Raw genomic sequence first — 27,902 nt, forward strand, 5'->3', positions numbered from 1 at the left:
CCTGAATAACAGACCCTATTGCTGCGCAATTAACAACCCCTCATGCGTTGAAAACACTTGTATATCATTTAGATTGAAAATTACGATTATGTTTCACTTCGACCCCTTAAGTATGGTCATAAGGTTGTGGTTTCTAGAGGCCACCAACTTCACATGGATCTACTCTCGACCATCAGTCGTACATCGCAACGTGAACTTCATAAAGCGCGTTATATTGACAATACGAGCCTTACTAAAAACATGTACATTCATATCTCATAAAATATCAATCCAGTTGAGTAATTGTATCATTTGTAACAATTTGATTTTGCTTGTAAACTGACATGCCTCATGTAACAAACTGTCATTTGAGAATGAATTATTATTATCATTTGTATAGCTTATTTCACTTAACTCACCCATTTTGTATGATGAACATGTGGCTTTTGATTGTAAATACTTGTTTCATTCGTTGCGAAATACATGTGTGTCCTTGTCCTGTTTACTTGAATGGGGTTTACACAGATATAAAAGTAATTTGAATACACGGGCTTTTTAAACAGGCGAACTATACCACTTGTGTCACGTTCAAAACATCAACAGCCCTGGATTATTCTCCTGTACAGCCACAGACCTGATATTTATTCGCCTACAGAGCCCTGTCATCAAAAGGAAAATAACTTGATAAACAAGTGGTGTTGTTTGGCCTATACATAATCCCCGTTCAGTAGATATAGAAAATTTTAAAGGTGATCTTAGTGGACTTATCAACAAATAGCTGAAACGCATGAAGCCCTAATTTAAACATATCGACCTTTTACTATTCAACACAGAAAAACAGGAAATGTAATGATCAGACAAAAGAAGGAGGTAAATATATATTTTACCTGTAAAGTTTTAATCCTAATGTAAGGTTGTCGACTAACTCCTAATCATTTAACTTAGATTGTAACAGTACAAATGAAAATGAAAAATAAATATAAAGATGAAAATGTACAGTACCTGAATAATTTTTAACCAGTTCTATACAACTAACAGGTACTCACAAATCAGGATTAGTTCAATCTGCATCATAGGTCAGTAATCAAACGTTGACTTTCTCAGGAAGTGAACGACCTAAGTTCTCAATGGCAATAAGCTTTTATAACTAACAGAATGTGTTAACTCTATCTCTTAGGGATATTCAATCTAGTGAATAAAGCAATAATAGCCAGGAATACATTCACTAAATCTTATTGCCATCGATAACAGCGACTGAGTTAAAACATTAGGTCGAACACTGAGAAACTACACATCAAGAGAAATGTTAGAAGACTATAGATAGAGACAAGGTGAACGGTTCTATATCCTTGCAAATCAGAATTTGTAGGGAAGTTGCAAGTAAAAGGGATAGAAAGTGTTAACTTTACATTCAAGTGAAGATAATGAGTTTTCATCACATTCATTCCATTCTGTATCTGTTATCCCTAAGCACGAAATACCTCCAGAGTAGAAGCCTCCACTTCGGACGTAGAGAAAGTCTTCATAATTAGCCGGGGTCTATTACTCTCATCCTCCTTCGCAAAACTGTAGCAATTGTTGAACAGAGATACCCCCAAACGTTAAGAAATGAATTATCATCCTTTACAGAGACCCTACACAATAATGTTCCTTCCGCGAAACAGCATTTTGCAGGATTCCTTTGGGATATTCTTTTTGAAATTACATTGGTCGGCCGAAAAGAATAAAATTCTTCACGTCTCCAGCGCCAATGAATGTATAAAAACGAGTTTTGAGAAACTTTCTTGTCCAGTATCATTCCATCGTGCAGGTCGTATTACTGTCAATAAATAGATTTTAAGGAGTTCGAGCCTTCTGTTTATATCTCTACTAATCAAGGTCGTTAGAACTAGCAAATCTTTGAGTGCCGGGAGACGGTGTCGCGTTTTTGTATTTGTCTACATGAGTTAATTTTTACTGTAGAAATTCTGAATTATATTAATTATCAACTTGACTGTTGTCATTTTAGATTGGGGGTAACTCTTATGGTGTTAGTTAAGATTTACAGATTCCATTACAAGCTTTCTAAAACTGTCAGTCAGTTATCAGCAACAAAAAATTACAGTCTATAAGTCTACATTGGATATAGTAGTAAAATATGCGTTATCGATACGATGCGTTACATATATGGAACCTGTGTGTTCCATCTTAGAGCTGGAACTTTATCGTATACGATATATTGATTACATGTCATCAATACGACAAATGTCGTGTGCTAAATATAATATAAAGTTCTTTGGTGTATACTACTCAGAGTAAAAATTTAAATGATTATAAAGATTGGTAGAAGGGTGAAACTCTACTCCATGGACGACCTTTGAACGAATTTTTGAGTGACCTTGAGGACATCAGCCAATCAGAAGAGAGTTAGTTTAAAGTAAAAATATATTATAAAAAAGTGATGAATTATAATGGATATTCTTCTTTTACATTATTAAAGAACTTGTTGAGGTTTGATATAGGTTCAGAAGTTTTGAAATCATGGTGCATGCGGTATAAGAACTCGTCCATATGACTCCATAATAATCGTCCACTGGAGCCGTGAGTGTCTTAAAAAATACTTCAGCCTAGACCACATGCCCTCAATGTTGTTTGTATGGACACCCCGTCGTTGGATCAAAGAAATGACGTTTGTGCACCACAACATGATGCACAAAACCAAGTCTCGAGAGGCATCTATACGCTTTCCAATCATCGGTATGGCCGCAGCTAATGTTACTGGAGACTTTATGATCCAATTTGCAACGATTATCATGGTTTGTCTTAGCCTTAGCCGTGACCGGGCAAAGAAAGTGCCAGTTCGAGCAGATTTTTTTCTACAACATATAGTACAACGAAATACAATGTCATCGCGGCAGTCTGCACATCGTGCTGCGGTCATTTAATTGCCGCAGTCACAGACACAGGAACTTCTTAACAGTGCCATCTGCTATAGTCTCTCGACGATCACCTATTCTCTAAAATCTGCTGTAAAACGACCGAATGTGAGCATCTCGCACTGAACTTATCGCCGTGACCTTGAAATTCCTTAAACGCTTCTGATTGGCTCGTCCATAAATTAAAGTCCTACCCCAGATTGTGTAAAGCAAAAGAAGCATATCACGCTGGTTGTTTTGGTATATGGTCGTTATGCTTGACAAGGCGTCTCTAGTTGTCTGTATCTGCTAGAACTAAACCGACCAATGCCACCATTAGACGTCTGTATAGCTGTTTCTTTCGAGGATTTATTTGTCAACGCAATCTACAGGGTCATTCGATTTTGAGCGTTTCAAATTATTAGGCTCGTGTTTGTATATCACTAGGATTGGTTTGTCCGGTTTCTTCTAAAATAAGTTTGCTATTTTAAAAAACGACGAACCAAGTGTCACTCTTTACAATACTTCCATGAATAAATCACCCACAGGCATGGGTAAAGTTAAAAACTGCACATATTGAGGTTCATTTTTGTCCAATAGTTAATTGATTTGTTAAACAGATGAGACTAATATGAAAGCAATATTTCCGTGATGTTTGTAGGAGTTGTTTTGCATTTGATTGAAAAAGTCACCTTACCAGACTCTTAAATGTCTTTATAGATGCAGTGTAGACACTAAATAATGGTAGCTAATTGCAAGTTGTTGTCCTCCTACGTCTGAAACTAGATTTACTTTGATGCGTTACCAGGCATGCTAAACTGACATGGTAAATAGTCCGTCATCGGTATCCGCGCTTAGAGATAAAACGTGACAGTATAATGCATACAGGCATTGTAACTTTTCAGACTGATAGTCAGTTATCCATTCGCAACGTAGAGCCTGGTACGTATGCACATTGGCTCATGGTGCCGTGGCCCATTAGCAAAGAGAGGTAAAATCGTCAGGCCGAATCCCATAATTTTTGAGTGGTAACAGTTGGAGTTTCTGGATTAATTTTAAATAAACATTTTAGTCTGCACAGTCATTCTATCCTTGCTTAGGAGGCTTACATATTTTCCTAAAATGACATACTGGTTTGTTCTTTGATAGAGAATTTGCGGCGACCATTAAATTACTAACAGATGGGTGGTGATAAAAACCCGTTGTTTGAATGGTCAGATGAGTCAGATATGTTGTCGAAATACTCAACTCTCTGTTATAGCTAAGGTAATTAAATACGACTTTTCTACTGTCTTACATTTTTGAAGCTTAGAAAAGAAGATTAGTTGTTTTCATTAGATGACAAAATACTTAGTTTACATTTTTTCACCAAGTTCATAGAATAAACATTTTAATGTTTCATCACTACTATGAACTATCAGTGTTTTTCAATCACTAGTTTGACTTGTATTTTCTTATATAACTACCTCTTGAAGTGTGGTAATTGTCTACTTTGAGCCATATTTTTAAAAGTAATTATTGAGGTTTGTTTGACATTACTTATTGATACTTACATTTCTAAAATTTAGGGTTCAGGTTTTGTGTCAGATAAACTTCTATTACGTGTAAGTAAATAGTTTCAATTATTCTACACGTGTATAAACAGAATGTCAAAAGTTTATTTGATCGATTTTACGTGACTGGATCTCTTTACGTTATCGTATTGACATGAATGATTTTCAGAAGTTATTATTAATTTTTGGTGGATTTGTTTCGTATATGCTGGCTGATGGATACACTTACTCTATGGGTATATTATATTCGGAGCTCATGAGTGCTTTCCATCTTAGTAGTGTTGAAACTGCCACCCTACCTGGAATGATTTTCTCAATGCCTCAATTTTTTGCACCCTTTCTGTGTCCACTACTTGACACTTATGGGTTTTCGTCAGGTTCTGCATGGGGTGCACTGTTAATGTGGGTCGGATGCTTTGGTAAGTTTAGAATGTGGTTATAATTCTATACTAAATATACTATTTTAGTTTCCTCATTTGCGAACAGCTTTCACATTTTATACTTGACTCTGGGCATATTGACCAGTATTGGACTTCAGTTGACATATTTATCTGCACTGATGTCAGTTACTGCCCAATTCGAGAACAGTTCATAGTGAGTTGAATTTTTAACCTTAGTTTTCACATGAGCAATAAAGTTTTAGATGTTTTCAGTTTTTTGACTCATTAGCGACAACAAATTACATTGATCTACATGAAAACTAATTCTTGGGGATAAAATGCGTAAAATGATTAGTTAACGGTTTACCATATAAATATACATATATGTGGTGTAAAAGTAGAATTATTACGATTGTGTTGGATAAACCCTTTAAAGAATCCTCAGTGAGACTCTAATTTATGGACGACTTTTGAATGAATCTTAAGTGACCTTGATAAATATTAGCCAATCAGCAAACAGTCAGTATGGAGTAAAAATATGTTATACAAAACCAAGGAAATAAGGTGGATACACTTCTTATACATGTTTCAAAAATTTATCAAGGTTAGAAAGAGGTTCTAAATTCATCCATACGGTTACAGAATAGTCGGCCTCTGGAGCCATGATAAAGTCTCAAAAACTCTTTCAGCCTCGACCACATAGCTTCAATATTGTTTATGTGCACTCCGGTTGTTGAGTGCACAAAATGCTACTTGTGGATAACGACACGATGCACATAACCAAGTCTATTCAGGAGTCTGTACGCTCTCCAAACATCCGTATATATTGTAGTGCCTGGCTGAAGCCAGTATAACTGGTGCTTTTATTATCCAGTTCGCAATAACTGTCAGAATTTGCCTTAGTTAGGAATTATATATGGGGTTTTCATCACGAACTGACATAAGCTATAATGCCAGAAATTTATTTAGCCAAACGGGTGAAAGACTTTTGCGTTGAAATCCGAGATCTATTATCTTATACCCGATTGATTCGTCCACAAATTATAGTCTCGCCGTTTTATTTGTTATAGCCTCTCAATTATCACGCTTTGTACAAAATTTCCTGTGAACCGATCGTACGTTAGCATTAAGCACTGAAGTTGGCGCCGTAACCTTAAAATCTCTAAGACGCTTCTGATCAGCTCGTCCATAAATTAGTCTCGCCGAATCCTCTGTTTGAATGACAACACAGAGTGTCAGTACTTCACTTTTTATGCCTTAAACACTGGTAAATGGGAAAAAAGAATCCTAGCTAAAAGTGCTTGTTTGACACTCGTTACAAATGTAATGCATTCAAAAATAAATCTGTATTTTAATGATAATCTTGGATCTGATCAAGAATAAATTCTTCAGAATGCTAGTTTGAAGGTGTCGAGTGTGAATTTAAGTAATTTCACTTCCAACATCCTGATGAAATTTTAATACACTTTAATTATGATAATGTATGCAGTTGCTTGGTAAATGGTAATATTTTGAAATTAAGGCTTGATACCAGAATCTTACGTACGTTGATGTCGACACAAAAACCAGAAGTACTTCTGAATAGGTGGCTGCAAAAATGAATATATCTACTTTTTTGAATCTCCTTTTCTTTCAAGGCTTCTAATGAACTCATATATATTTATTCTAGTTTCCTTGAGATTAGTGTGGTCTCGTAATTTTCATTTTTTTGTCCGGTTTGTTACTTTTTAACTGCAAACAGTTACTTATTTTCCTGTGATATACAAAACGATAAGTATAATAAGTCAGCAGAAAATCATTATGACGAAGTGTACGCTTAAAAATTCATATAATAGGTAAATCAATGAAAAAATACTTTGAACAAAAACACAAGCAAGATAGCTTTCTTTCACGGTAAAGATGTATTTTGATTTGTGTAAAGAGCAGAACTTCTCTCATCGACGTGTTTTACATTATACATTTTAAGGTCAGATTAACGTTTTCACACCACCACAGATAACCCAGGTGATAGAAAGGATTTCGGGCTTTATTACACGTAGACAAACTGCAGTATCTTTACCAATACAAGTAATTAGAGACAATATGAACTTGAATATTTTCAAAAGATTTTAACCAAGACTAAGTAAATGTTCAAACTCACTCTAATTATATAGAAGCAAAGTGCATGCAATACTTAAAGACAGCGTTCTTCCTTATTATTACTGTTCGGTCACCTTTTTATCTGGTCTATTTCTTACCTCTGTTCTGATGTAAAGTGTGGTAACCTAAAGCGACGCCCATTTGTCTCAGATACTACATTATTTATGACTCATAAAAGTTAATTTTTACTATAGACCGACATAAGCTAAAAGAATTGGCCAACACTTTGTCAGTGTTCCGACTGGTTCTGAATGTTTCATTTCAGTTGCCGAATGGTTCCTAGTTCAAACTGATTTTTTGTCCGATCATAAGTCCTCACAGCTGACGAATCCTAAGCCATGAATAGAGAGCTGTTTGGTAATCACTAGGTTCCAATGGTTTTTGAACTTCTTCTGTCCATGAAAAATAAATTTATAGAAGCAATACAAATCCTACGAAATATTCAAGCATATAACTCAGTTTTGATTCGTTCTTAAGTAGGAGCTAACACTGATTAAAAATATAGGCGTTCCATGTTATCTTTTTCTTTCTTTTTTTCAAAAGGAAAAATACGTCTGTGTATTGAAAGGAATACCGAGGATAGTTCTGACAAATCATTTATTAGCATACGTATGATGTTGGTGTTTGTTTTCTATACTTAACTAACTGTACTCTCCTATACATGTTCAAAATCCTATTCACTAGTCACTTGAATAATTATCTAGCTTTTCATCAAAAAACTCAAAAAATGTATGTCAGGTTGTATTGGACTACAAATTGACAAATTAAATAGTTATTTATTATTGAAAAATAACGAAAAACGAGAGTGCATATCAGTGCTATTTCCTTTTATCATGTCATCTGATAAAATAATGGTATTATTAGACAGTCCACTGCTTGAAGGAATACTTCTTAATTAGCAAATAACTCCTAAACCTTATAAAAACAGATGAGGTATTCACGAATTTTAGAAATGCTTTCTTTGTTGATACAGATAGTTCTTATACTCAGTTTTTCAACTTAACGGAACTAAATAACCAACCACTCACTCATGTAACCCGATTCATACCATCCTTTTTGTGTGGTGGACAGTAATCCTAACTGGTTATCTAAACCAATTTATGTAGAATGAGGTTCAAAGCTACAACTATATGGCAGAGATCTACCTGACTTGATAATGCGAAATTTGCCTAGAAATATTAGAGCTTAGCTAATTTAGCTTACTATGGACTCTTTCTTTTTTTCTTATGTCATTTTCCCAAAAAACCTTTCCATTAATTAGTTTACTTAACTCAAGGGATATAACAGTTTTCACAAAAAATCGAATTGTTTGTCATTTCCTAGAGGTTTAGCTAAAATATGAATGTTTGTATCAGAAGAACAACAATAATAATAGAATAACCTTGATTTATTTACTATGTAGACTATTTGCAGTTTCTTACAACCTCAAAACAACATTACTTATTGTTAAAACGAGTGTGCATACTTGATGTCATGTTTAACGAGATGTTTTGATCAAATTTGAAATTAATAAAGAGTTAGATTTCCAAAATCTAAGGAATATGAAAAATGATATTAACCTCTCATATAATTAATTACCTTTAGGTTATATGTATAAATAGTTTATGAGAGAAAAATGAGAAACACATGAAAATCGGTTTCTAGAAATGAAATATTAATATCGTATTTTACGTATAATACATTACTATTACAATTATTATTTTTGCCTTAATAAATCTTGTAAAGACTGAGAGCTGAATACATAATAAATAGAAGCGAAATACCTCTACTAATTGAAAATAATTGATTTCACCAATGTAAAAAATAAATGAAGTTTAGCAATTTTCTGAACTTTGAATTCACTTTTAGTGATAAACCGATCCTTATGTATTTTAATTTTTATGATTTGGTCCTATCTTACATCCTTTCATTTTACTGTACTTAAATAAAATTTTAAGCGTAACTTGAAATCAAACGGATTTGTCTAAGCTTTTCTGTTTTTTGTTATATTCTCAAGTTTAACATCTCTTTATCGTATCTGCATATATTTCATTCATATTGATATTACTTTCGAGGTTCTTCATAACATATTAGTACTTGCCGTCTTTTTGTGTTACATTAATACATACTAAGATTTCAATACAAACGTTTAGAGAATGTACAACGGTTTTTAATTATATTCACATAGAAGTCAACTGCAGAAGCTTCATCTATTTTATTCTTCTTAAAACTTTCCTGATAGATTAATAAAAATTCATGATGAATTTGCATGTTAATTTCATTAAGATATTTATGAAGTAGTCTGAATTCAGGTATCTAAGATGTGAATACTGTTTTGTTCACTTTTTTCATATATAGTTTGGATTCAATACTAGTATTAGTAAATTGAATGAACAAACTTAACCTGGCGTAGTAAATGATCATTTTCTTAGCGTAAGATAATTATTAAGTTGACCTAAAATCCATGAAAAAAGCTACAACTAACGAAACAAAAGTTTCCTGAACAGATACTCAAGTTATTTTCAATAGTTATTTGTCACTAAAAAACTTTATGTTTATGGATATAGATCTTTATTACTGACTTTTCCTTGTAAAGCACTTTTTATTTCAGCTTCTGAGGTTTTCCACGACAAATTATTATTTCCCAAAATATCTTTACATTTAGTTTTGGTTTAGCCATAGGACTCACTATGTGTGGTTCAGGTGTTGGTGCATTTGGGTCGAATTACCTTCTTGCTTGGCTCCTAAGTATTTGGAATTGGCGTGAGGTGTTATTGATCGAGTCCGCCATACTTCTGAACATTTTGGTTACAGCATCGTGTTCTCATCATTTAGATGCAGAACTAAACGCTATAACATTAGTGAAACATGAGCTGAGTTATCCTGACGGTGTAAGTCATCGTAAAGGCTATCATTGTTTGATTAAAATATAATGTTACAATATTTTATTGTTCAAATCATGCAAAGTTAAAGTACGTTTATAGTCCCAAGTGGAACTTTTCTTAAAATATCTCTAAATTTCGTTTTGTAGCTATTTAAAGAACTGATTTGGCAATAGACATATATTATGAGAAGTTATGCAGCAAATTTGCAATTACTGTTTTAGATGAACTTACAGAAAAATAACATTTTTTACTTATCAACCAAAAGCATTAATTATCCATCACACTAGACTATGATACAATAGGAAAACAACTGATTATGAACAGGACTGTACTTCCTAAACATATTTCGGATTTTATTTTCATACATTAGTTTTTATCAAAGGAACAATACAGTATTTCTTGAAAGGATATTTATAACTATTCTCGTGATTAAATAACGTTTAACAGAATTCATCCATCATAATTGAAATACTACTAGAAAAAGTTTTACTATGAATATTCCCAGGCTTTATGAATGGGTTTATGATCAACAATCATGGATACCCAAATATAGGAATTACAGTTTCAACAATAAGCTTGTTTATTGGGTTAGATAAACTAATTCGTTGCCTTTTGGTTGGACATCTAGCATAAAATTCTAAAAGAACGAAGGTACATTACTATGTATCTTCTTGAATATAATAACATCAGTTTGGATTTTATGAAGGTAAGGTTTTCCTTGCAATTATAGTTTCCTCACTGTCGTAAAGTATTTTGAGCTATGTACATGCTTTCACTAAGGTACTTTCGTGGCGCTAGAAATGTTTGTTATGTAAATTGATAAAATCAACCATTTTGTGTGGGTATGTAGAAACGGCCGTTTCAAATAACTTGAAATGGACATACTTTGTGTGTCAATCATTCGAGTTGTGACAATAGTTTCAGATCATTCTCCGTCATCACCTTGAAAGTACTGTTAAGCGCAATCATTTATAATAAGACGCATTTAAACTTGAAGTTACTAAAGCTTAGGTCTGCTGATTATAATGTGTGTAGATTATAATATGACATCCATAATATCATTTTAGTGAAACTTTTGGAAACATTATCTTTGCTCAAGAAAAGAAGTTGTACTAGGTCACGATGGTTCAGACACCGAAAGGAATATATGCATTTATTATTTGTGAAGTATCCTACTTATAATTGAAATCCAATAAGTGTTATTGGCTGCCCTCAACTGCTTAATAGTAACAGTGGTGTAATTTGTTCTCGATCCATGTTCGTCAAGGAAATTACACTAATTATTTAACTTGGAGATTTCTGTCATCAATCCGAACCTAATGGGGTGACATTAGTTACTATCCAATGACTTGATAGATGTTGGAAATGCCAGATATCCAGAAATCACTTGGTAACCGTCATGTTTTTGTGATTTTGTATTGGAAATTTGAATCTCGTTTTCACGCCAGAAGTGCCCATTTTTACCTTCAGATTGTATTTCCCACTTGCGTATGCCCGAACACCGATTACCACGACGAGCAATGCTTGGGGTCCGCGTGATTATCGTAACCAATGGTTGAAGACTCTGGATGACATGGCTCAGAATCGATCACAATGGCGTCGGTGTATATATTCCTTGTCTTCCTTTAAACTATGAAATTAAAATCACTCCATATCTTTCTTTCTGTGAACTAATTCCTTCTTCCTGTAAAATGTCCTCATATGCAATCTTTCTTTGATATATGACCGCCACTGAATTAACTACTTCTATGAATCCAGTGTACATCTTGTTGTGCTAATGAGGTATGGCAACTTGGACCGATGCACTTATATGCCTGGTCCTACGTTGTAGCTGACTGACTGAATAAGCTCCTAAATTATCAAACTACATTTTAATTATCTTTTGCATTGCCCAATACTAGTAAATTTGGAATAAAGCTATATGGAGTGTTAGTTTTAGAAATGTAATTAAATGTATACATTTTTTATATTTCAGCTAGGTATGTTGTGTCAGTCGTTCGTTGCTCTTTTAATGCGCTATTTTGTGACGTTCCACAAGGACATTTTTATACTATATATCTATGCTTGAGTTGATAGCCTATTTGTTCATGCTTCTAGCTGCTTGTAAAATATAACTTTCTCTCATCTGAACCTAGTCTTCACCCTTTAGTTAGCTGGGTTGGGATGCATAGGAATAGTTTAACTTGTCTGTAGTTGTGTCGCCGATTCTTCGTTCCGTCGCTGATTTTAGGTGGTCCCGTGATCTTTTCAAAAATATCAATAGTGAACTCTGAATTTTCAATGCTCCATTAGAGAGAGTGAGGACAATGCAACGGAGAAAATTTTCTTTTCGACGACATCATTTTTCAATGCTGTACAATCGTACTGATAAGTTTTTTATATTACCCATAAATGCCCTTGTACAGCACAAGAAAATGATATCGTCGAAAGTGGATTTTTTTTCTCCGAAATGTCTTCATTCTCTTTAACAAATCAATGGGCTTTTTTAAAGTTTATTAAGGTAAATGTATATTTGAAATCAATAACTCCGGCCTTTAAAGTTATTAGAATACAAATGTGAATAAACAGATTAATAGTGTTGTTTGTACACCGTGATATGAAAATTGTTTTTTGTCATATGACATCTTACAGAATGATCGAAAGAAAGTAGATATAACAACCGATTTATTTCATGGGATTTAAGAAGAATATACATCTTAGTCGGTGCAAAAAGAAATTTTATTGTCATTAGACAGAATTATTTTAATAATCGTGTGATATATCTATCTAAATCTGGTAGTTTGAATTGTGACTTTTGACCGGATAACTACATATACAGTTTCTTCAAAGTTAATAAATAAGCAGAATGCAAATAAAAAAGTAGTGTATCAACTGATAGCATTCAACATCCTCAGACAAGTAATTTATTCAGTACATACAAGTTATCATCTATGACAATATAACTTGTTCTATGTTGCTATCCTTTGTGAAAACAATATGTATACTTTGTTTCGTGGAGAAGATTTGTAGCTCAGGTGGATGATTTTGGTGGAGTTTTGTTCTCTGAGCTGGGTGGCTTGGTCATGGAGCTTTCATCGTTCTTCTGAACGACATCATCAGCACAAACTTCAGATAGAAGTGAAGTGTTTCACAGCTTGTTCTGTGCACCTCGATGTTGATTGGTTCATATTGACCTTAAATTTGTCATTGTTTACTTCTTTGTTTTGGTTGTGTCTCCCATTGGTTTGATTTTTGCTCCTATACTTGTGCATGATTTTCCTTATTGGTTGGTAAATTGGATTGATTTCAATATGCTTGTTGATTGCTGATTATTGTTGTTCGAAAATGGGAGAATTTCGCCAAAAGGCAGGCTTCCACTCGAGAACAAATATATTTTTTCCATGAGTGTCTTCGCCAGTGTGTTCTACCAACAAGTGTAAGATGTATACCTCCGACTGCCTATTAGGATGGAAAATAGCTGAGCAAAGTGGAAGAAAAATGGTACACCTAATGAGAATGGATGCACACTACAGGATCCGCAAATACCGACACGTCATAAAGGACCAAAAGATGGAGCTACAAAGGACACTCACGTCAGAACATTTGGAAATCTTGACAACAACCATCGAGATATCATGCAAACGACACAGAGAACAAAGAAGAAACACTGTAAAGAAAAAACTAATCAAGATCTCAAAACCACCCATGGAAGAAAACACAAACAACTGCGTGATCAATCTGTCAAAACAGCCACTAACAAATACGGAAGAACACCTACTCCAAAAAGGATTAAACTACAATACAAGCAACGCCTCAAAGCTGGAATTCTTCGCAGCACTAGAGTCATCACTCAAAACTTCCGGAATCAGTGAAGAAACACAACAGGAAATAAGAAAAACTATAGTACCTCTAACTCAACAGGTGAAGGAAAACAACTAACTGACTCCACAAGAACAAAAGGCTTTGAAGGAACTCAGAAATAGAAAGGATATTATCATAATACCAACGGACAAAGGACGCACCACAGTAGTCATGGACAAAAAAGAATACGTCAAAAAAGCCGAAGAACTACTTGAAGATAAGAGCACATACAAACTGATGGATACAAATCCCGTCAAAAAATTAGACAACCAGATCTCAAAGACTTTAAACAAGCTAGTCAAAGCAGGAGAAATAACAAAACAAAACCAATGGAGAATGAAATCCAATGGATTAGTACTCCCTCGATTCTACGGCAGACCAGAAATACACAAACCAAATATTCCACTACGTCCAATTGTAGCAGTCAATCAGCAATTAACAAGCATATTGAAATCAATCCAATTTACCAACCAATAAGGAAAATCATGCACAAGTATAGGAGCAAAAATCAAACCAATGGGAGACACAACCAAAACAAAGAAGTAAACAATGACAAATTTAAGGTCAATATGAACCAATCAACATCGAGGTGCACAGAACAAGCTGTGAAACACTTCACTTCTATCTGAAGTTTGTGCTGATGATGTCGTTCAGAAGAACGATGAAAGCTCCATGACCAAGCCACCCAGCTCAGAGAACAAAACTCCACCAAAATTGATGAATTATGCATCAAACCCAAAATCCTATATTTCAATAACGAAAAAGGTTATAAATTCTAACAGTCTAGCTATTCAACACTTTGGATTTATGTATCTCTTCATATTATTCCATTTCATGATGTCTAACTGGCTTTCTCAAACATAGGATTGAAACGATTTATTTTACATAGTATGTCAATTTGTGAATATTCTCTTAATACTAATCGAAAGCAATCGATTATCACATAACTAGTGTATAACCATTATAACATTTACAACTACAAAGTGACTCTTTTTTATTCCACCCTTCAATTATATGTCAGATGACATGGTTGAATTATTTGATTATTATAGCTGTTACATAGTAAATCATTTTCATTTCTCTCAATACCAATTTATATGGCTGTCTGTGCTGTTCTTCAGTTTTCTTCCATTATGTTGTTTTTATACTATCAGCAAATTTATCAGTTTAGTGAAGAATTAAATATCATAGTAATAATAATAATAGTCACGATTGATCAGTACTGATTTTTACCAATCAGACTAAATTTATATAAAAGATTATGTGTGATTATAGAAATTTATTTTAGAATAAGTTTAGTAAAATCTACGATTTTTAACGTTCTCATTAGATGATTGTAAGTAAAATGTAATTAAAACTTGGTATCAGGTCACTTTTTTTACTGTTTAAGCAATAGTATTTATCGATCCTTACAGTTCAGTAACTTTAGTCTTTTTATAAATATTTTGGCAGACAACTATAAGTTACGTTTATTACCCTGATGAAGTCCAGACAAGTTAGCTGGACGAAACGTTCTAATTATTTAAATTTCAATCACTGATATTATTCTAAATATAATTTTCACATATTATAAGTTATATAGTTTAATTTACCTGTAATAATGTGAAATTTTCAAAACATTTACAATTTTTTAAATACTTGATTGAGATATAATTTCTGTTTTCAAGATAGAAGATACAAACCATCAGAACAAGTATCCTTCTGAAGCAGATTTTGCCAGTGGTATGTATATCTTGTTTTTTAAATAATTTCACATTTTTGTACACGTTTGATTATATTATTGTCAATAAGCTTTATCAAAGAGTGTTAAAGATGAAAAATACTGAGAAATAAACGGTTTTAAAACTACTATTTTATTTTAGTTTAAACATCTTCGTTAACATGCCTTAAATTGCTGGCTAAAGCCAACAAAATATAAAATTTCATTTTAAGAATCTTTAATTATCTAATCGTTCCGACACTTCTTTTTGTAAACTGTATACCGACTCGGTACGAAGCTGTTGATGGTTTTACAAGATGAGAGTTATAGCCATTTTCCAGTTAGTGTCGGAAGCTGTTTAAATTTATGTTAGGTCCCGATAAACATAATGAATGGTAACTTTGGGGATTCATTTATGGACCAATACTATGCGTATATTTTTATCGTATAATTGTTAAATAACTAAACTGCTCATATTCATGTCCCTCTTATTATAAGCTTTACTTTGACCTATGAACTATTATTTTACGATTTGCCATTCTTGAATTATGGCCTGTCTATTAATTCACTACCTCCCACATTCACATTTGGCCAAATCTTGTACAAATGTTGTTTCCTATTTTATGGTACAATGCGGTCTGTTTAATTGGCATATAAACCCCGTATGTTTGAAATAAATGATTCATATCGCAGAGGCTGATATTGGTGTTGTGGACTCAACTGGCTGGGCTAGGCGGAAAGCAGGACCAATCAAGACTGTAGACTGCTCGCACGTGTTTTACGCGTCTTTGATCCGATCGATAAGTCACTGCTCTCTAATCGGCGGTCACAAGATCTAGCAATTTATTCGTGGTTGAAATTTTGATTCGCATTTATTAATAATCTTAATTGGATAAACTGTGCTACCCCTTCAAAATGGCCAGGATTTATGTTTTTTTACTTCCTAGATGTTTCATTCACCTGTTTGAAGATGCCTAATTTGTTTCAAATATGGGTGACTGATTTATAAGCTGCGACCATCATCAACAACTCACCTAATCAATCCTCCATTTTCTCAATAATCAGTATACAGAAGAATAACTTGTTCATGAAATGTAGATTATACGCAAATATTATTAAAATATATCTTCACCTCTATTGTTTTCTCATTGCCCTCGAATGCCCTGGTACGGCCGAGAGTGGGGAGAGTCCGCTTTCCCTCTCGAAATGCTCTTACATGACCAGGCGCATATAGCCTCTGCTAGGGAAGTCCTACTCACTGCCTTCTCGTAGCGGGGGTATTGTCTACAAAATTGAGAGAATGAAAAGCGAAACTCCGGTGCTTTAACCGGGTTGATGAACACGGAGAGCACATAGAGAAGTTGGAAAACCACAATTCCAAACCAATGGTGCACATGAGCTCCAGGAACAAATTGCGTATGAACCAATCGTTGGTCACTGACTACCATGCGACTACATCTCTTAACGAAGCTCCACTGTCTTGTGGATCGGACCTTTAGGTCAAAGGCTCTGGGTGTGGCCCCCTAAGAAAACCATCTGCTTCAATTTGAGCACCCGGGCAGTATCACAGCTCTCACACAAATTTGATGAGATGATAAATATTTCAAAAAATACTATGCTCTATTCGATCAGAACTCAGGCATTTCACTTTTACTTGATAACATTCATATTTATTATCATAAATATTTTTTTATATGCTACATCACTTATCACTTTTTATTCTCACCTCATATATCTCCATTTTTCAACTTATACAGCAGCTCGCCCATGGTGGAAACTCTGTTCTATTGTTGGGATATTCAGGAAAATATGCTTCTGATTAGAGTCACACTAACTGTTACTTGGGTATATGAGGACCCAACATTATTTCGAGGGGGAGGACAGACGCGAGAAAAATTTGAAATCCGGACATCAACTCCGGATCTCCAAAAAAAGGAAGGAGTTGGGATATTCAGGAAAATATCCCAAAAATTATCCTGTTAAGCCTAATGCTATCCTTGGACATGAAATGGTATCATCTTATTGGTCAATATTTATTTAACGTATCATTTTCCTACTGGCCATTATTGTACAATGTTATTTCCTATTTTATGGTACGTTGTGGTCTGCTTGACTGGTATATAAGCAAAGTACGTTTGAAATATAATGATTCATATATCCGAGGCTGTGACTTGTGTTCTGGACTCAACTGGCTTGGCTAGACAGGGAAGCGGGACCAATCAGAACCCTAGGCCGTTCTACGTGTTTGTGCGTCTTTGGTCCGATCAATAATTCGCTACCCCTTAATCCGCAGCATCTACCTAAACGATCTCGAGTTACTGCCTGGTCGAAAGTTGAATGCCTCCACGGAATACGAATACTGAAACAGTCTTTCTGGAAACACGTACGCCATTCAAACTGGCTTCCTTCAACGTTCGCACAATAATGCAAATCGGACAACAGATAGGGCTGGCTACGTCTTTAGGAAGTCTTGATATCGACGTTTGCTCTCTATCCGAGACCCGTATTCAAGACTCTAGTGAAGTAGTACAAAATCGCTCTACATCTGTCGCTTCAAAAGGCTTATTTTACGTGCGTTTATCCGGGAACCCTGTGGCATCTTCGTCTGGTCTTGCTGGCATTGGTGTCGCACTAAGCGCTAGAGCTGAGGCAGCACTAATCGACTGGGTTTCCACTAAAAGTCGGTTATGTGCTGTTAGAATAGAAAGGTTCATCAAAGTGAGTAGGAATCGATGTGAGAAACAATGTCTTTTCGTCATCTCCGCCTATGGTCCGACAGATTGCAGCCCGGATGCAATCAAGGATGAATTCTACCACCAGTTAACTGTTCTTCTCCAGAAAGTGCGTTCGACAGATATTTTAGTACTAGCCGGAGACTTGAATGCTCAGGTCGGGCGTCTAGACACAGGAGAGAGTCATTTAGGTGGCCAATGGGGACTTGTTGGTCGCAGGACAGATAACGGGGACCGTCTACTGCAACTGCACAGACCACAACCTGTTTCTGGCTAGCGCTAACTTCCACCATAGTGATCGCCGATGTGCCGCCTGGCGTCCTCCTTCTGCATCTCAAGTCTGGACTCAATTTGATCACATCGCGATTGTGTACGAGACTGCCACTCCTTTTGGAGTACCTATCTAGACTCTGATCATGCCCTTGTTTGCGCCAATCTTACTTTACTTTCTAATGGCCAACGAATTCATCGTCCTATACGAATTGATGTCAGTAAACTGATTGCAACTTCTGTTGTAACTATATATCGAACCGAGCTAGATTCAAGGCTAAATATCATCCCACCGAAAAGTATAGATAAACATTGGTTGTCATTGCATGACGCCGTGAAAATGGCGAGTAAAGTCGCTTGCAGCTTCGCGAAACGTCCCACTTACAAGCACTGGGTTTCTTCAGGCTCCTTACAACTCATCGAAGCCCGTCGGTCTACTCCGGATGACCGTGAGTTTGACCATAAACGAAGGATGCTACGTAATGAAACTGAGAAAAGCTTGCGTAAAGACTGAGAAGTCTAGTGGTCGGAGCGTGCTAATGAATTGGAAGCAGCAGCTGCATCTGTTAATTACCGGAAGCTCTTCCAACTCATCCGAGCCACTGGCAGCAAGAAGTCTGGTGTAAGCAAAACAATCTGCGAGGATGACGGAACGCCAATCACTAACATCCATCGACGTCTTGGACGATGGGCAGAATTTTTCGAAGGGCAGTTCAACTGGCCTGCTGCCCTGGCAACATCGACCAAACTGCCCTGCCCTCCATGGCCGGTGACGACTGATCCACCAAATGAGGCGGAAGTTCGCAAGGAACTCCAACTCTTGAAGCGTTACAAATCACCGGGCCCAGATGACTTACCTCCGGCTCTTTTTAAAGATGGTGGTGACTTTCTGACTAAGGAATTGACGACGTTGTTTATAAAGGTCTGGGAACTAGAGAGTGTACCAACGTCATGGGAATGAGTCGATAGTTGTCCCTATCTCTAAAAAGGGTTCACGTCGTTTCTGTAACAACTATGGGGGATAAGTCTACTTCCGACTGCGTTCAAGCTATTGGCTTCCGTCATACTTCGTAGGTTGTTCAAAACCCGAGAAAGATTGACTCGCGATGAGCAGGCTGGTTTTTGTTGTGGTCGACGATGTATTGATCATATCTTCACCCTCCGCCAAATGTTAGAACACCGTTATACTTATCAAAGGCCAACAATCGTAGTGTTTCTTGACATCAGGGCTGCCTTCGATTCGTTGGATTGGACTGTTCTCTGAGATTGTCTATTGAAGAAGGGTGTGCCTGAGAAGTTTATAAACATCTTAAAAGCTCTATATACAAACACCTCAGGCAGAGTGAGGGCATTCAACTACCTCTCTATATTGTTCCATTCAAGCGGTAGGGTTAGACAGGGTTGCCCAATCTCACCATGCCTCTTCAACTTTGCCATCGATGACATTCCGGAAACAGCTCCAATGGATGTAAGTAGTGACGGTGTGGATCTGTTGCCTGGAAAAAGACCTCTCGGATGGTATTGCCTTACTGTGCGATAATGCCCAAGTCATGCAATCCGCACTTAATCAGTTGGCAATCAGTGTCCGTAGGTATAGTATGTGCTTCGCACCTTCCAAGTGCGAAGTACTTCTACAAGACTGGCAAGATTCTAATCCTGTACTCACCCTGGATGGTGAGCAGATAGAAGTAGTCTAGAAGTTCGTGTATCTAATTAGCTGCATAAGTGCTGGTGGTGGCGTGAGTGATGAGATCAATGCACGTATAGTGAAAGCCAGAGCGGCTTATGCCAATCTGGGTCACCTTTGACGCCTTCGTGATGTTAGTCTGACTGTAAAAGGTCGGATCTACAACGCGTCGATGAGAGCAGTTCTGCTCTATGCTTGTGAAACCTGGCCTCTTCGAGTTGAGGATGTTAGACGACTCTCTGTGTTCGATCATCGTTGTCTCCGAAGGATTGCTGACATCTAGTGGCAACACCATGTTAGTAATGCAGAGGTTCGGCATCGTGTGTTTGGGCGCAGAGACGATAATGCAATTAGTGTCACCATCTTGAAACACCGACTTCGGTGGCTTGAGCATGTTCTACGAATGTCGTCCCAGAGAATTCCACGTCGTGCATTATTTGCCGACACTGGTACTAGTTGGAAAAAGCGGAGAGGTGGTCAGTGTATGACATGGTGTCGTGGTATGAAAGAAAGCTGCAAAGGGCTGGCTTCTGTTGGTCCCTCACGACTCCCTGGTTAAGGTTTGAGAGATGGTGCTACACAGTGGCTAGAGACGTTATCAGATATGGCTCAGAATAGAAGACAGTGGCGATCCTGCTGTAACCTTCTTTTACTTTCCTCATAAAAAGTGGCCGTAACTTCATTACCTGAAAGGATTCTTTCTGGTCGTACCTTTCTGTTTCTCCTATTATTATTATTTCACTACCATACACTAATTTGTGGTCGTTATTCTTTTTTTCTTATACGCATTTTACATTCTTTATCTCTTCCCATTCTGATTATTTTTGTGTAGAGCATATGTATCTGGTTCTCCCTTGTACCAATAATTATGCGTTCAAATAAATAAATAATAACTGTTTTCTCAGATTTTCTTTATATACTCGAGTGATGTAAAAGCCTGCTTAAGACGTCACAGACTCAGTACCAGTACCATTTATTTTTACGATGTAACATGTATTTATAGACAAAAGATTCACAAGAAAGCACGCACATATACTTGGTAAATTACTGTCTTTATTAAAATCATTATGCTGCAAAATAAAATATTGATAAACTGTACGTAAACGTAAGCTTTCCTGTTTAAAAGATAGTTGATAAACGTTTTCATATCATCATTATCTTATATTTATTTGATTGACTTGAATTTACTGAAGACATCAAATGCCTAAAACTTCACTGTGTTTTACTCAAGAATTGTAACATACGATTGATAAAAATAACACATGTGGTAATGTCATTAGCAATTTTAACTTTTGTTTTTATGTATCACTCACTTGAAATAGTAAAATTGAGTGAACAAGGCCTAAATTCAGTGCATTTTATTGGACAAAAAAATAAGCAAGCTATGACGATTGTGAACGTGTACGGATAATAATGTCTCTAATGTGTGTTAATAATGCTCAACGTGTTCCATACTAATTAATAAGTGTCAGATAATAATAAGTCTCCGGTTAATTAAGCTAAGAAATAAAGGTCAATGATATCCCCAATGTCAATGTTTAGAGATTAGATGGTTCTAACTCATCATAGTGGGATAGATTCATATTCGTCTTATTTATAAATACCATGTTATTCCACACTTTATTTCTCATCTGTACTTCGATTTGTGTTTATCGTGACGTGTTCTATAACATTTTGCACTTTGTTTTTTGATTAATATTTTCACATACAGTGAATCAAAACATAGCATTCTAGAAGGTTGTGCGATTTTTTCAGGTTTTATCTAGTCCATGACTATCTATTTCTTTTTATAAACAAATGAAAACATTGTTTAAACACGTCAGAAGAGTTCGAAAAATGATAAGCGTACAGTGAATTTCGCTTTTAAACTATTATGAAGAAGTCTATTTCTTAATAAATTCTATTCTGTTTTTTTTAGATTGCTCAATAACTAAATACTTTTTGAATTCAATTCCACTTTGTTTATGTATTCCATCGTTATTCCGCTTTCGAAATTATCGTCTACTTTTATCTCATTCAAATATTATAAAGACCAATGCTGAAAATAGTGATTATGATATCGTCAATAAAGAAAGAATAAATGGAATAAGATTTTCATTTGGATGCCCACAATTTTTACAAGAATTCACTTCAAATTTTAAAAAGTTATTTTCACCGAAATTATGGAAAAATCCTAATTTTTTATTTTATGTAATAGCTAATGGTATAGCTGGTGCTGGAGTTGTCATACCATGGACATTTATTTACGATCATGTTCTAACTACTCTGTCTTATTTGAATGCTCAAAATTCAGTTGGAGATATAAACAATCAAGATATTTCCTGGCTTCCATCTTTAATTGGATTCGGATTGCTATTTGGTCAGTTTTAAGCAATTAACTTTTTATATTCTAATTAGGGAATTGTTACACGAGCTAATTGAGTAGAGTTTTCATAAAACTGCTGATGTGATTGATAGGTTATCAATCATTGACTTGACTTTTAGAAATAAAATGACAGTTCTTTACTTCTATGGCAGAGAATAAATTATACAAGAAAACATTCTCATGGTTAATGTGGATTCTAAAAGATAAATACAATGCAGCTGAAAAGTGTTCATCCTGCTTTCAACATTTTGCCCTGAGATTTAGTTGAACATTGCATTATGTCAAATGCAAGCTCAGCCATACTTTGTCGAACGATTTTCGATTTATTCACTAAGAACCGCCGACTTAACTTTATTCGTCTAACAGTTATTGAGCATAGGATATGGATATTGCATAAAACAGGTAATAAACGGATTACCTTTGTTTTTAAACCAGACATAAATATGGCTTATAGTTTCAGAAGTCTCAAGGTGTGTGATGTAGATCAGACTGCTAAATTTTAATTAACCGGTTAAATATTATTTCGTTAGATCTATTTGCAGTCATCAAATCAATTTTGGACTCATGTAGCACATGAACTTAAGTGTTTTAAAATTATATAAAATAAATAATCATGTAAAACTCAACTCTCTTATGTTAAACACAGTATTATTATCAGAAAACTGGTTGACCGGTTGATTAATTGCTAGTTTCTGTATAAACAAAAGCATTCCTATTGATATTTTCCTAAAAGAAAAGCATAACATAAACTACCTATCAGGAGATTAAACAGTATTTATCAAACTATTAGTGCAGTTGGTTTTAAACAAAAAGTAGTTAGACATCTGGATGTATGTATAATCTGTTTGTTTAGTGATCTAACCGATTTCCGCCTAAACTAAAAATACTAGTAATGATGAACGTAATGTAATTGGTTATTCACTACTGATTATGGCCTGGTGATTGATCGGAAAATGTGTATACTAAATTGAAAAATTCTTCATTGTATTGTACTGTATTCGGCACCAGAAAGTTGGATAAAAACTTGGTGCTAGTTTATCAGTTTTTTGTAACTGTATTTTTACTATTTCATGAAGGAAGGTCTTTCAACTTATATTAATAGTACATTTACAACTCTTTTTCTTTAGCGAAAATTTCACATTTTTGATATTTGTTTACAGCCCGTTTGTTGTTTGTCTTACTGTCTACTATTTTTAAAGTAACTCTTTGATTAATTTTACTCCTTATTTTCTTTAACATTCTATCAGGTCAATTGTTTTATGGTTTGGTAACTTCTCAGTTTGGTGACATAGGTACATGTTGTAAAAATAACAATCAAGATTGCAAAGTTGAAAATGGTAGCTCTTGTTGTCAACCAAATTGTTTTCAGTCCGTCAATAAAAAATGTTCATCGTCAAAGTATAAATTTCATTTAGTAATCTTCCTGATAACACTTCTTTTAAATAGTGCATGTACACTAACTATAGCTTTAGTCCCATTATGGTCTGTTCAAAGTGAGTTAAAGCACTTCGAATTATTCTCGCATCAAGAAGGAAAACTATTAGCGTTGGCTTGTTTTTTTGTTGGCGTATCAAATGGTGGATTGTACGTCATGTTTCCACAGTTAATCATTGACATTGTTGGTACTGAATTATGGTCTTCTGGACTTGGCTTATTTTTAACTTTTAATGGTCTTATGAATTTGTGTGGAACTAATATTGGAGGTAAGTTCTACTTGAAACACTTTCTAACTTTCAGTGTTCACCTTTAATTTCAGATTTTTAGTAGGCTTTTGAAGTGTGTACAGAGTTTGCAAAATTATCAATGTTCATATGCAAATGATTTCCTTTTTAAGAAACAATTTTCGTTTTATTCATAATGACACTGAAGTTCTGTACGGTAATGACTAATCAATTTATCTTCTGGTTACAAATTTTGTCGTTTCTTTCTTCAGGACATGAAGAATTCTAGAAAGTCTGTCGAAAGAAATTGAATACAGATTTTTATTTGAAAACAATTTGAACTGTACTTCTGGGTCACTTGTGTGCTGGCTTAAAAATATCTAAGTATTTCAATAAACTGTTTGTCAGTTAGGTCAATTGACTAGTCCCGTTAGAATCGCTTTGAGTAAGAGGTCGTTTAATTTAACCGATAGTTTCTCAATTTTCTTCAATCCATCAACTTATTATTATAAAAATCTCTACCTAATCTTTGAAAGTCTCATAGAGATACTCAATTAGAACAATAAAAACTGGACTGAATGGTTTCCTCAATTAAGTGTTTTGTATTGGCTATTATCGCCTTACTATTTTGAAAGGTGTGAATAAAGTTAGCTATTCGAATCTTAATAAACGATAAGTTTGGTAGTCGAGTGACAATTTAGAACTCAATATAATCTTGGTCATTTTGCTTGTCTGCTATTTATGTTGGCTGTTTGAGAGATTCTGATCAGTTAGCTCTTTACTTTCTTCTCCTTTCTAACGAATATTCACTTATCTCTCTAACAAATATTGGGTTAATAAATGATGCAATTTATGCTTGTATTTATATAGTCACCACTTAAACATTGCGATAGGCAGTTGCGACAATAACACCAGGCTCAGAGATATCAACTGCGGTTGGAAACAGTGAAAATGTCCATGATAACTTTAAATAGCTAATGTGAGTAGTTACAGAAAGGTAAGTTAGATTCTTTTTGAGAAGGAAATCATTTTGGCGATTTATTGTGTTAATTGATTTTCGTCGATCACACATTGTAATACGAATTTACTGATGGTGTATTGTTTAAACAATTTATATACCGTAACATAGTCCAGTATTTCTACATTATATGTGAATTTTTCGTTTATTATTATCATTATTAAAGTCGGAATTCATAGAAATGATAAGCGTACACATTCTTAGATATAACACTATCTTACTTTGTTTAACATCTGACTGTAAATACTGCCTTCTCTTAACTAGGATACCTACTAAATGTGAATTATATATATATATATATATATATATATATATATATATATATATATATATATATATATATATATAAGTTTCTCAAAAACCTAAATGCTTGAACAGTTAGACTTGAGTACTTAAAATGGGAACACTTTAAAGCTCTGTTGAATAAATATTTTCGCATTAGTCATTTTAAATTTTGCAAGAGTTTTTGCTAAACTTATTTTGTTTTTGGCATGTTCATAAATCTTTTATTTTTTTACAGGCAAAATATATGACACTAGAGGTTCATATCAAATGGCACTTTTAATCGCCGCATTTCTGCCGCTATTCGCTTTTCTTTTGGTCGTCATGAAGGAGATATTCACGTGGTTAATAAAGAGTTCTACATTATCTGCCAATTCTGATTCACTGCAAAGACAAATTTAAATGATATTTATGCTAAGAATTCAAATGACGTTTTATTAAAATCCCTTTTTTAGCGCATAATGTATTGTTCACTAGTAAACTATTTAAGGATGGCCTTACCATATCATTTTGAAGTTTATTCTTCGTTACATATTTGCTAACGACTGGAGGAGCGTAGGCCGTCAACCAGGATTCTCCAACCAACTCTTTCTTTTAATATCCAATTCCAATCCCTTTGCAATATGTTCTTTAGTCTGCCTCTGTTTCATTAACATTCATGATTCTAAATCAGAGCTTGTTTCGTGGTGCAGTTTGATGATTTCCGCAATGTATTTCCTATCCGCTTCCAGCGTCTTTTCCTAATTTTCTCTTCGACTGCAAGTTGATTTGTTCTATTCCACAGTAAGCTATTGCTGATGTTATTCGGCCGACAGACATTGAGTATCTTTCGTAGACAGTTGTTTATAAATACCTGTACTTTTTGATGATGGTTGTAGTAGTTCTCGAAGTTTTAGCTCCGTACAGTAGAACTGTCTTGACGTTCGCATTGAAGATTCTGTGGTTGATACTGGTTGACAGTTGTTTTGAGTTCCATATGTTTTTCAATTGTAGGAATGTTGCCCTAGCTTTGTCGATCCTCTCCTTTACGTCTGCATCACATCCCCCTTTTCATCGATGATGCTGTTCAGGTACATCAGAGTTTCTCCATCGAGTGTCATTGAGTTGGTGTTTCCTGTGTTGTACTTGAGGATCTTGCTTCTTCCGTTGTGTATGTTGAGGTCTGCTGCTACACTGGCTATCTTCATCCGCATTTGTTGGTGTGTATGGGATAGAAGATTTGGGTCATCTGAGAAATTTAAATCGTCTAGTTGCATCCAAGCTGTTCATTCTATTCCATGCTTTCCTTCAGATACAGAGGTAGAAATAATAAAATATATCTTACGAAGGAGAAAAGGTCAGAGTAAGCAACCTTGTCCGACACCGGTCTTCGCTTGGAATGCATATGTGAGCTGTCGTCCATGACCTTGCAGTGTGGTCTGTCGTATGAATTCCGGATGATTTCAGCGATCTCCAAAGGTGTATTGCAGTGTCGAAGAAGGTTCCATAGGATTTTCTTGTTGACGCCATTGAATGCTTTCTCGTAGTCAATAAAGTTGATGAATAGTGACGGGTTCCACTAAACTAATTGTTCAACGATGATCCGAAGTGTTGCGATTTGGTCTGTGCACGAATGATCCTTACGGAATCCGGTTTGTTGATTCACTGAATCTTTAATTAGATTAAACAACACTGTTGAAAACCTTTCCTGGTACCGATTGTAATGTGATGCCTCTATAGTTCTTACATTTGCTCAGTTCACCTTTCTTTGATATCTTGATGAGCCGTCCTTCTTTCTAGTCTATCGGCACCTGTTTTTCCTCACAAATCTTCCTGAATAGAACGTGCAGTATATTTGCAGCTGCTTCCATATCCGCCTTCAGGGCTTCATCTGGTATATTGTCAGATTCAGCTGCTTTTTCACTCTCGATTTCTTTGATGGCCGTTCGGATTTCTTCGATCATTAGTGGACTGACATCCATGGAAAGGTCTGTAGGTGCTGCTTTGATGTTTAGTAGATTCACTGGAACGGACCTATTCAAGAGTTCCTCAAAGTATCCTACCAATCTGTTCAGTTCTTTAATGTCATTGATTGTCTTGCCTTCTTTGTCCTTCACCGGTCTCTCTGGTTTACCATAATTTCCTGTCAGTTCCTTCGTTGTGTCATATGGTTGTCTCAGTTTTCCTTGTCTTCCAGATTTTTCCGCTGTCGTTGCCAGGTCTCCCACGTATTTTTGCTTGTCGTCTGTAATACTCTTCACTTGGTTGTTTGCTTCAGTGTATCCAGTTTGTGCCTCGACTTTCTCTTTTCTTGTTTGTCTTGTTAATTGCTGTCTTCTTGTTCTTTTTTTCTTGAATTTAGCGCAGGATACAAGTGGACATTCATTTTTTATGGTGGTACTTATTGCAGTCTAGCGCTTCATAGAATGTTGCTTCTATGATCGATCTGATTCTTTGTGATCGGGTGAGATCCATGTAGCTTTGTGTATGCGTACGTGGGGGAATAATGTGCCACGTATAACTATTTTGTTGAATTCCGATAAATTCACATATCTCACCA

The 27,902-nt window shown here is 35.2% G+C and overlaps 1 protein-coding gene across 4 annotated transcripts; it reads left to right on the forward strand.

Annotated features, from left to right (window-relative positions):
- MS3_00003964 (uncharacterized protein) lies at positions 1-25,822 on the forward strand. Of its 4 annotated transcripts, none has more exons than XM_051211837.1 (8): positions 1-849; positions 4,442-4,845; positions 4,894-5,020; positions 9,590-9,815; positions 15,317-15,371; positions 21,956-22,396; positions 23,650-24,105; positions 25,602-25,822. In XM_051211837.1, exons 2-8 carry the CDS (start codon positions 4,581-4,583, stop codon positions 25,763-25,765), a joined length of 1,734 nt encoding a protein of 577 aa, XP_051071946.1. In that variant the 5' UTR covers positions 1-849; positions 4,442-4,580; the 3' UTR covers positions 25,766-25,822. The 4 variants fall into 4 exon arrangements, with proteins under 4 accessions (XP_051071946.1, XP_051071947.1, XP_051071948.1 ...); XM_051211840.1 differs by lacking the exon at positions 1-849 and having other exon boundaries at positions 4,441-4,845; positions 23,650-23,800; positions 23,849-24,105; XM_051211839.1 differs by lacking the exons at positions 1-849; positions 4,442-4,845; positions 4,894-5,020; positions 9,590-9,815 and adding an exon at positions 14,931-14,985.
- The last annotated feature ends 2,080 nt before the right edge of the window (positions 25,823-27,902 follow it).

Source organism: Schistosoma haematobium, chromosome ZW (assembly GCF_000699445.3).
Source record: "Schistosoma haematobium chromosome ZW, whole genome shotgun sequence".
NCBI classification, from domain to species: Eukaryota; Metazoa; Platyhelminthes; class Trematoda; order Strigeidida; family Schistosomatidae; genus Schistosoma; species Schistosoma haematobium.